Source organism: Syngnathus leptorhynchus, chromosome 21 (genome assembly GCF_054491065.1).
Source record: "Syngnathus leptorhynchus isolate UIUO chromosome 21, UIUO_Slep, whole genome shotgun sequence".
In the NCBI taxonomy this organism is placed as follows: Eukaryota; Metazoa; Chordata; class Actinopteri; order Syngnathiformes; family Syngnathidae; genus Syngnathus; species Syngnathus leptorhynchus.
Genome location: NC_141215.1, coordinates 5,522,028 through 5,533,152, shown reverse-complemented (window position 1 = coordinate 5,533,152; position 11,125 = coordinate 5,522,028). Strand labels below are relative to the sequence as shown.

The 11,125-nt window shown below is 45.9% G+C and overlaps 2 protein-coding genes across 2 annotated transcripts; both read left to right on the top strand.

Annotated features, from left to right (window-relative positions):
- Positions 1-70: 70 nt before the first annotated feature.
- On the top strand, positions 71-7,628 carry yaf2 (YY1 associated factor 2). Its single transcript, XM_085902776.1, has 4 exons — positions 71-214; positions 575-700; positions 4,995-5,150; positions 5,241-7,628. The coding sequence occupies exons 1-4, from the start codon at positions 189-191 to the stop codon at positions 5,494-5,496; spliced, it is 564 nt and encodes a 187-aa protein (XP_085758902.1). The 5' UTR covers positions 71-188; the 3' UTR covers positions 5,497-7,628.
- A 205-nt stretch (positions 7,629-7,833) lies between these two features.
- On the top strand, positions 7,834-10,805 carry gxylt1b (glucoside xylosyltransferase 1b). Its single transcript, XM_085902452.1, has 7 exons — positions 7,834-8,090; positions 8,487-8,688; positions 8,758-8,889; positions 8,964-9,215; positions 9,366-9,489; positions 9,622-9,794; positions 10,231-10,805. The coding sequence occupies exons 1-7, from the start codon at positions 7,888-7,890 to the stop codon at positions 10,384-10,386; spliced, it is 1,242 nt and encodes a 413-aa protein (XP_085758578.1). The 5' UTR covers positions 7,834-7,887; the 3' UTR covers positions 10,387-10,805.
- Positions 10,806-11,125: the final 320 nt, after the last annotated feature.

Below are 11,125 nucleotides of genomic sequence, written 5' to 3'. Positions count from 1 at the left end.
AAGAAAGACGCGCCGCCCACGATTGGCTGAGGCAAGTCACGTGATTTGCTCCCAAGCGGAGTTTCCACGACAGCTGGAAGCCGAAACGGTAAAGGGCGCATCGCTTCTTCTCAAAAGAATCGGGACGAGGGGACAAAACAGACCTCTGCTCGTCTTGGCAACCCCTTCCAGAGACACCCTGGTCTGGCATGGGCGACAAGAGGAGTCCCACAAGGTAACGATTGCGGCCTAGGCGAGTTCTATGGAGCCGTGTGGTGGGGGCAGACAGTGGCGAGCGCGCGGGGGGCCGGGGGAAAAAAATCCTTTTCTCCATGGTATCTTAGTCCACCTTTTTTTTTTTTTTTTGCTTGCATGCATGCGTGTGTTTGTGCGAGCGTGCATGCGTGCGCGCGGCTGTTAAAACCTCATTACAGCGTTGGGATCACGGCGCGCGTTCACACCATTTCCTTCTGTAATCCTCGAGCCAGATGTGTGCCATCGATAACAGTCGCTCGGTGCGAAAGGGGGGCTCATCTTTTCTTGTTTGCTGCACGCTGCGCTTTACCTCGCTTATATATCTGTGTTTGTTTTCAAGGCCGAAGCGTCAACCCAAGCCCTCCACCGACGAGGGGTTTTGGGACTGCAGCGTGTGCACGTACAAGAACACGGCGGAGGCTTTTAAGTGCATGATGTGTGATGTCAGGAAAGGGACATCAACAAGGTAAGACCTTGGACATAGTGGAATGGTGTCTTACATGTGCATTGTGAAGCTTTATGCTTATTTTTTTTTTTTACGACTCATTTATGACATTGCAGTATTTCCATGTACTGTCAATCACGTCATGGCGGTGAAGGCTTGTTACTTTTCATTGTTCCAATACTTATCAAATGAGCCACAGCATATATTTCACATTTGGAATGTCCCACAGCACATCACCAAAAGAAAAGGGTCATAAGTTTAATTTGAAGTCGGCTTTTTTTTGTTGCAAATTACAACCCATCACCGATTTTGCATCAAATGAAAAATCTGCAGATCTGTGTAAAGTCTGAATGGATGTACCTTTGGCGAATATTTCGAGCAAACACACTCGCCCCCCCCCCCTCCATGTGCTGCTGCTGATGTGAGTGAAGTGATCCGGGAAATGAGTGTTATTCCTGCTGGACACTCTGTAACAGGAAGAATACACAACAAAGAGCTGAGCGGGAGGAAATGCAACTTTAGCACAACACCCGAGTGTGTGTGTGTGTGTGTGTGTGTGTGTGTGTGTGTGTGTGTGTGTGTGTGTGTGTGGGAGGGCTCGCTGCGAACGAGGTTGTCACCACAGCCGCCAGTCAGACAGACATCGCTTATTACTATGCAACAGCTTAATCAGCCTGCTGTCATCATACACACACTCACGCACAGATGCACTCAGAATGCACATTTTGCACTTGGATGCACACACACACACACACACACACTGTCTGGTTTACCTGCCTTGCGGGGACAGTAGGAGCTCTTCGTCACTCTCTTTTTAGACACTGGCTGGTTTTTTTTTTTCTTTTTCTTTCCACCCTGCATGTTGCTCACCACTTTGGTCCACTGTGGGTGCATCATTGCTCCCTGTGGTCATCACGAAGCTTGCATCATCATTGGAAGCCTGTCTTTTTCCAGACACTTCTGTTCTTACTTATGACTAAAATAAGAGTAAAATGAACTTGCATTCCAATATAAATGCTCTCACACACACACTGGCAAAGGACAAACTGCTCTTGCGGACACCCCTGGGAACTTAAAAGTGGGGCGCGGGGTGGTACCCACTAAATCATAGTCGTCGGCCGCTAAAACGTTGGCTCGTCGGCCTGCCAACACTGCGGCAAAGATGGTCGCACAGGTGGTCTCGGCCGTTAACGAGCATACAAAATAGACAAACGGTTTGCTCGGCGCCATGGTAAAGGGCAAACAACGTGCGGCATACAAATGCAAGATAGAAACGGCTCCCTCGCCGCTTGCTAAACAAGTGTGACAGAGATAAAAATAAGAAAATTAAGACTCCATGCCAGAAGACAAAATGGCAGGAAAAACATCTGAACTTCATTTAGGGTCACTTTTAAATAGTGGCTGTTTTTTGTTGATGAATTTAAATAGGATTGTTTGCTTAGCCGTGAGTTATGAGAGGCTTTACACACTATCTCAGTTATTTTGTATTTTGGCCTCTGTTTTTCATTTTCATTCTCTCACACCTACCAACTCTCACACCCCCCCTCCCCCCTTTTCCGTGTTTGCTCTCTCTCCGGAGTTGAACTTAACCCAGGGCGTCCTCGGCTGACAGGCGGACTGATCTACCGCTTTCATCAGTGCTGCGTATACAAGCCGCAACCTTTTCTGTCAGCATTGGGAAGCGTGTCATCTGCTGGCACGCAATCGAGTTTGACGCTCGACAGTATACAGACGGCGAACGGGCTACGATTAATCATCGTCGACGCCTTACGTGGGCGGATGCATCACGACGTATCATAGCTATCTCCAACCGAGGTGTGTCGGTTAGCTTCGATGTTGCAGGTCAAAGCGACTTACGAAAGCCCGCTCATATTTGTTCTGCCGCTTTTTTGTCCCCCTCGATCACGCCCTTTATGTTACAGCTTTCAGCCGCATACAAATAATGAACCACGAGGGGGGGGGGGGCATGAAACGTGCCGTAGGCGCGTCACCGCGGCTCAAGATTACGGCTACGTGATAAGCCTGTAATTATGGCGCTGACACTGATGCATGACATTCAGCTCTAAGCGAGAATCAGGAGGGGAGAATGTGGCGGCGTGGCTAGCGGGCTGTCTAAAAGGTGTCATAAACCACGGGACGTGGCGAGCCATCTGTCCCCCCCCCCCCCACACACACACACGCCATCATGCACGCACAAGCCTAGCATTTCGAGGCGGCAAGAGCCATTAATCATCAGGTTGGATAAGCTCCCAGGAGCTAGCCTCACTACCTGCTGTTAGCAAACGCACAAGCGGGTTCTGACACAAGGACGCCCACACCCGAGCAGAGAATGTGCAACGGAGCGTAAAATAAGCTATTTCGCAACAATCATCGCAGAGTCGAGATGAATGTCGTCGGAGCGGTCTTGTGGTTTGCATTGCACAAAGGCCTTTTAGCACACAATGAGACCATCAACAGACTCAAATACATAACTGGAGCCACTATTATGGTTTGTGGCTTGTACTATAACCCGCCGCACGGTTAAATATTTAACAACCAATAATAATAACAATAAACCTGATTAAAAAAACCTGAAACACAAATATTGTGGACCTAAAAAATGAGCCGCTTTGATGACTGAAGTTAGATTGTGCTCACTCCCACCGCGGCGCAGCCCTCCGGAGCCGGTCCGCATTGTTCCTAACATGAACTCGAGGCGCCAAATTTCCGCCGGCGGTCATAAAAATTGAGCTCATTGTGTCTTTCAATTTCACACACATGACATTTGGCTAACAAGAGTTCTTCGATGAAGAAAGTGAATATGAGGGAAGTGTTGTACTGTAATACCTGCAGGCAGGACAGGACAAGTCCAAGGTGGATTTAAAGGTGTCAATGACAGTTGTTGCTAGGGAGATTTGTACTGAGGGCGTGCTAAACATGCATAGACTGTCCTTTAATATGTTCATTGTATTGATTTTTATTGTAAAATCTCATTGCACCCGATTTCAAGGCCTAATAAGCGTTTGATGGGGTTAACAGACGCCCCACTGTTTAGACACGCCGTGCTATTATTAGATTGGCCGGCTCCTCTTTCACCTCCAGCTTATTGAACCAGCAAAATGGGCAGAGATCTCGTTTCATAGCAAAACAGTTGAGTCGTAGTGTGTTTGTCATATTTCAGTCTGGCCGGGGATCTTTTAATTCAATCAAACAAGAGCGTTTGTCGCCTCGCGAGCAGTCGGGTTGTTTAGAGCCTGGCGAGCCGGCGCCATTTAGCCCAAGGGCAGGAAAGACAATGTGTGTTTTGTGAGCATTCGGCGGCGGTGGCGGGCCCTACAAAACAAGCTTTGTCACTTCAGAAGGAGGATCAGGTTTGTCAAGGAGAGCGGCAAATTGCTTCAGCCACGACTGCGGGAGGGTTGGAGGCGGGATTTTGGGGATGGTGGCGGTGGGGGTGTTGCTTTTATTTAAAAGGTGTCAGCGGTTCCGCAGCAAAGCACTGACGAGATATTTTAAAGGTTGGCGGCGTCTCGGTTGTTTTGATGGGAAAGATACAGCAAAAAAAAATGATGGAGGAGATTTTTTTTTTCTTAAAGCAAGCCGAGCAAGAAATTGGGTCACCGTTGAATCATTAAACATTCACGCTCGCAGAACTAATGGCACTGACATGCACAAACGCTGAATGCGGTCACTTGACATCAAGCTTGCATCCAACCAACGATATCAAAAATGAATGAGCGCCCTTGCGGCTTCACCCACGCGCGACGTTTTTGCACACGCCATCTGGCCCAAGGTACCTCCGAGAGTCGGACCGGGCCAGGTATATATGCGGCTTTGCTGTTTACGCCGACTCGTGTGTTTGTGCGCGGGGTACAAGATGTGTGTCGGGCGCTCTCAACAGATGGCCTTTTCAGCGCACTTGGCTCGGGGTCCCGCCAGCCCTCGAAACACACACACACACACACACACACATGCTCGGTGAAAGCAATACAGTTTCAGCCTTTGTACATGCACGAACAACTGTCATGGATCAGTTGAGCGATGTCGGGCTTCATGAATGCCACAACATTGCAATAGCATTGCATAATGGCTTTTGGAATGGCTGATTTTTTTTTATTTTATTTTAAATGCACCAAGTGTCAGCAACTGCCACTTTAAAGAACACTTTGGGTGCAACCGCCTAACCGGCACTGGCAGCCATTATTGGCTCCTGATTACGCCGGCGCGCTAGCACGCGGCAATGTGCTCGCTATGATTTTCCCTCTCATTAATCTGCCACACGTTTCTTTTCCTCCCAACCACCCCTGCGGTCCCCTCGCGCCCCCCGACCCTGCAGGAAGCCACGCCCAGTCTCCCAGCTCGTCTCGCAGCAGCAGGCCACTCAGCAGTTCGTGTTACCCTCGCAGCCCAAGAAGGAGAAGAAGGAGCGCGTCGAGCGGGAGAAGAGCGACAAGGAGCCGGCGCTCAAGAAAAACATTCACAAAAGGATGAGGTAATCCAGTTTGTGCCATTTTATGCTTTTTAAGGGGGATTTTGGAAAGGGGGCGGGGCGTATTATTATTATTATGAATTGCTTTTCCAGGCCCAGGTTAAAAAACATTGATCGTAGCAGCGCCCAGCATCTGGAGGTGACGGTGGGTGACCTGACAGTCATCATTACAGACTTTAAGGAGAAGGCCCGGCCGTCGTCGACCTCGGCCTCCTCCTCCAGCGCCGCCTCATCGGCCGCCGACCACCACAGCCAGAACGGCTCCAGTTCGGAAACCACAGAGAAGGGGCTCTCGTGCTCATCGTCGCCCCTGAGAGAGGGCGGCTCGCTTAACGGGGAGTCCCACTGAGAATCTTTCCTTTCCATTCCATCCCATCCCGGCCCGGCTGGTTTTCTTGAATGGATAATTGCTTTTCAGCCTTTTTCAAGCAAAGACGCATCTGATTCAAGTCGGATCAGTCACCGCCATGATTTAGGAAACATGACACAACTATCCACCGACAGGAAACTTTTCATTTGGATAATTTTGCCACGCTTGAGAGAATCCCATACATTTATGCAAAGCTTCCTCACAGACAGCTCTAGTCTTACAACAGCCTTTTTTTTTTCAGGACTGTGATGACATGCTCAGACAAGCTTTGGACAGTGTGATGTACTCTGGGAATACATTAGCTTATTAGCTTAGCCTGCAACCTCAAACACGGAAACTTCTTGTGAAGTTTTGCTGTTGAATTTGAAAAGGTTTAGTATATCGTTAAGGGCCATACCAATGTTTTTTGTTACTGTGTGCGAGTGGTGGAGCGCATTGGACAAACTGGAATGAATTCAGTTGTCTTTCTGCAAGGGGTTCAAGCAAGCCAACATGGAGGTACTAACTCAGGATTGAACCCGACGGAACAAAATACACATTTCTGCACATCCCGGGACACGTCACGTCAGGTTTCATGCATGGTAAAACTGATGACACGGCGGTTGAGGAAGGAAGGTTTTAGCCAGTCAAACTGGACATTGCTTTTAAAATCGCCGCCGCTGCACGACGAGACAAGGGGATGCGCTTCTGTGGACTTCTTTGTGGATATGGCACCATGCAACACGTGAAAACTTGGTGGACATTTATTTGCAGGGCAGGTGATGGAACGAATTTCAAAAAGTGTTTATATTTCATCATTTTCATGTAGCCAACTTGGGGAAACTTTAGATGGTCTAAACTTCCAGCCGAGAAATTAATAGTTATTGTAACTACACAATCTACAAATCTATAGATTCTCACAGATTAATGAATATTTACAACATGTTGTACAATATGTTTTCATGTGGCTGTATTGTCCATCATATCAATGTTATTGCCATGTTTGTTTGTTGGTTTGTTAATTTCTTTATTTTAAGCAGTGATTCAAAGTGTCACAGCTTGATCAAAGGTGTTATAATGTGGGACAAGTTACGTTTGTGTCGTTTAGACTCTCTGCAGGGGTGTGAAACTCATTTCTTAATTAACTTCGGAAGGCCGTTACAACCCAAATAAATATATCAACGCCTCAAATTATATACAGTGTAGGCTACAGAACACAGTAGTTTGTTCTGAAAAAATATTCTCAAATATTTGAAAAAGATGGTCATAAAAATTGCTAGCAATAGCTCTATTTTTTTTTAAAGTAAAGACAATTTGCAATTTTAGTATTTACAAATGAATTTGATGCGCAATTTGTTTTCATGGGCCACATCACATGATGTGGCGGGCCATATCTGGCCTCTGGGCCTTGAGTTTGACACCTGTGCTTTACAGGTAAGGTTCACAACACTAACTGGGACTACGTGGGTGGGCCTGTCGGAATTGCTTAGAAATGTGTTACATGGTTGTGGCAACAATGAAATAATTTTCTTTGTTTTCATTTAGTTTTATTTGTTGATACATTTCCTTATGGTTTGCTCAGTTGTTATGAAATGTGTGTTTATGACAAGTCTATATTAGAGAGTTGCAAAATGCAAACAAAACACTACTATATGCAGTTTTACATTCGATTTCTTCTATTAAACTGCCTTTAGTACATGCCAGACAAGACATATTAGTATGTACTGTACAATGTATCTACTCTTTAGCACCACCTAGTGGCTCGCTTAGTAATTACTGCTTAATACATGCGAGAAAACTGATTGCATTCAAGTACTACAGAGTAATATTGCAGTTATCAATGGCACCTATTGATTAGCAGCTATTTTAAATGTCAATAATCAACCTAATGCCCCCCAATTGCAATAGAACTGGGGGGGTCCTTTTCTAAATCCGCCACCCCAATCAAAAGACAGCCATAGGCTATGAATGGTTCTTTTCAGAGGTGAAATAAAATGAAAGTTGACTGAGGGGGAGGAATGCCACCCTTCCCCCATTTAGGGTCTTGACCTCTTGAATCTGTGGGGGACCCCCATAAAGAGGAGACAATGAATAAAGAGCAACCGGAAACATTTACAGCCTACAGAATAAAAGCGCATATCAACAATGGCACAAGTATTTGCATTATGTACATATTTCGTGGTATAGTGTACTACACATAAACGTAGCATAAAACTGCCCATCAAAAAGCAGTGTTAAGCGATCAGCTTTCAAAGTGTAGGGAAGTATGACGCAGCCAAATGGTTTCCCTTTTCAACTTAACCGGAAATACATACGCATTACTGTTAACTTATCGAACATTCGCGTTATGTGTCATGACTTGAGTCCCGAGTTCCGTGCTCAAACTCTATAATGCGGCGTTACATTCGTGCACTGCTGTTGTGCACGGTGTTTGCCGTGTTTTCGGGGTTCTATATTTATAGTGCACTTTTTCACGCGGATGTGTCAGCCGGGCAAAACGGAGCGAAGAGGATATACGTCCCTGCAAGAGTCCCAGAACCCCAAAAAGGGGATCCAGACAAAACGGGGTCACAAATCTCACGTCGACATAACAGGTAAGTGGAAATAGACGTGTCGTCATTGTTTACACATTTAGGCGACTAACAAGTATATTTTTCCCGACATTTGCGGTTCGACATGTTTTGAAATTGTAATGGAATGAAGCGCTCGTTAGTCTGTGACGTCACGGCTTGGGTCATGAACGCGATTCACGCGAGACTTACGGATGAGACTTGCGCATGAATGTGATTTGGAAAGATGCGTTCACGTACGTTAAGAAAGTTGGTCAGACTAAACTACCTCCATAGTTGAACAGATCATGCAAAATTATTAAATGACTAATTATTAATTAATATAACACAGCCAGTATTTGTGTTTTATGATTTGAAAATAAAAAATGAGTTATGCCATTGTTTTAGGAACGTGATGAAATGCCTTGTCATTCCACTCAGGTACATCATGCGCCAAAGGGGCCAGCTGGAGATGGGCCGCCGGCCCAGAACTCCCCCCCACATGGACTTGGCTGTGGTGGCCTGTGGTGAGCGGCTGGAAGAAACCGTCACCGTGTTAAAGTCGGCCGTGCTTTTCAGCATCAAGCGCCTCCAGCTGCACATTTTTGCCGAAGACCAGCTGCACGCCAGGTTCATGGAAGCAGTGAGTTCTCATTTGGAAAAGAACTCTTGTGCAATGGGAAATTATTCACCACTGTTTCCTTCGATCTAGTTGGATTCCTGGCCGGCTTTCATACGCTCCAGGTTCAACTACACAGTCTACCCGATCCACTTTCCCAATGTGAATGCAGCAGAATGGAAAAAACTCTTCAAGCCCTGTGCCTCCCAGAGACTCTTTCTACCTGTGAGGGACAAACACCGATACACCTTTGAGAGAATGCAATATTTGTTTTGTCTCATTCTCGCTTTTGTGCGCAGCTTATCCTGAAGGACGTTGAATCTTTAGTCTACGTGGATTGCGACATCCTCTTCCTACAGCCTGTCGACCGTCTGTGGGATTTTTTATCTCGGTTCGATTCCGCCCAACTGGCTGCCATGGCTCCTGAACACGAGGAACCGCGCATCGCTTGGTACAATCGCTTTGCCCGGCACCCTTTCTACGGCAGGACAGGGGTCAACTCGGGAGTCATGCTCATGAATCTCACAAGGATGAGGAACATGTTTTTCAAGGCGAGTGACTGCACGCTTTGCTGTGGTGTTGTTGTAATACAACTAACGACCACAAGACGTCTCCCGTGCACTATAAGAATTAAGCACTGGCTTCAGTGCCACCACCAAGCCTTTTGTTTTAATCTTAAAAATACAACTTTGCACCGACAGAATGATATGACCTCCGTGGGGCTCAAATGGGAGGAGCTGCTGATGCCACTGCTTCAAAAATACAAACTGAACATAACCTGGGGAGACCAGGATCTTTTAAATATTATTTTCCATTACAACCCAGGTGAGTAGCAAGTCATAAGTCTTATAAGGGTTGTACGTCGCCTGAGTGTCCACTAGATGGCGTAAAAACTCAATTTCTTCTTTCATTGCATCAAAACGGCCTTTTGTATCTTTTTGGCTGCTGCTTATCCAGAGTTCCTACTAGAGTTTCCTTGCCAGTGGAATTATCGTCCAGACCACTGCATCTACGGCAGCAACTGCGCCTCCGCCGAGGACAACGGGATCTACATCCTGCACGGAAACCGAGGGGTGTACCACGACCACAAGCAGCCCGCCTTCAGATTGGTCTACGAGGCCATACGAAAGGTGACTCAGTCAGCAAAACAATGAGAAGTGGAAGCATTGCACATATTGAGGGTGTGAGCACAAAGCTAATTTCCCTCCCGAGAGGACGTTTATGGGCTGTTTACCAGCAGTGTAATAATATTGATGACCAGGCTGGCATTTACTTAATGATGTCATCAGAGCAAATCTCATTCCCTTTCTATTTAGCATCGCATAGATCAGTGCAATGGTGGATCCGTAGCCAATCACATGGACAAAAATGACCTCCATTGTAAAAGACGTTAACGTCTCTTAATAGGGATGGTACGATACCAATGCCCGATACTAGCTGGCTCCAAACTAGAACATTTACATTTGATGATACAGTGATAACCATCAGAACGACGCAATGATAATTTGACGCTAAATTAGTTTGAGAGTTCTCATACGCATTAACCGATGATCCGTTTGACGGCAGTACTCGTTTGGCGCCGACCCGGTAACGTCCCTGCTGGCCCCCCTGGAGAAGCAACTGCTGAAAACAACGCACACGTACTGCGGGAAAGCCCACGCGCTGTTCACCAAGGCGCTGGTGCACGGCCTGGCCGCCATTAACTGGAAGGCACGGCCGTAAGTGACATCTGCTACCTCTGTTGAGCACATTTTAGACTTTGAACTTGAACTTCTCTTCTGTTTTTTTTTATTTTTACTGACTAACCTTGAAGAAGAAGCCCTTCACTTTCCATATTGGAGAATTTATCAAACTGTATCAGAGAATGAAACCAGTACTTATTTTTTTATGATGTCACTCCACTCAAGCAAGCAAATTTTTATATGATGTGTGTTTAGATTTTTTTTTTTTTTTTTAAACTGTGAAATTTAACTGTTACTGTTTTTGTTGGACGTGTGACGTAAACTCTTCAAACCAAAGTATCACATTTTTGTTACAAAATTATTGAATGTATTAAGAACTACAATACTGAACTTATGGTTGATGTGTATCTCATTGCATTATGTAGTAAAAAAATAAATAAAAATACTTCAGTTTCATATGTACTAAAAAGAACAGACCAAATATGTCAGAGCAACTTTGTTAATCAAGCCCAGTCAGAAATATTTTTTTTCTTTATTGTTTTTGCTTCCTTGCCTGTCGCGAGCACAACCAACAATTTAGACTTTCCATCCGAGCACTTAATGGAGACGGATGTCGTGCTTGTACAACCGATCGATGCACTTGTCAATAATCTAAAAGCAGACCACCTGAGGTTCTTCGCTGTGCCCGCCCGAACTGCTCGGTGCTCATAAAGTAGAAGTGATGGACCAATACTGTACGGCATTGAGCAGCGGGAACCATTTGACGTTTTCCCCCATTA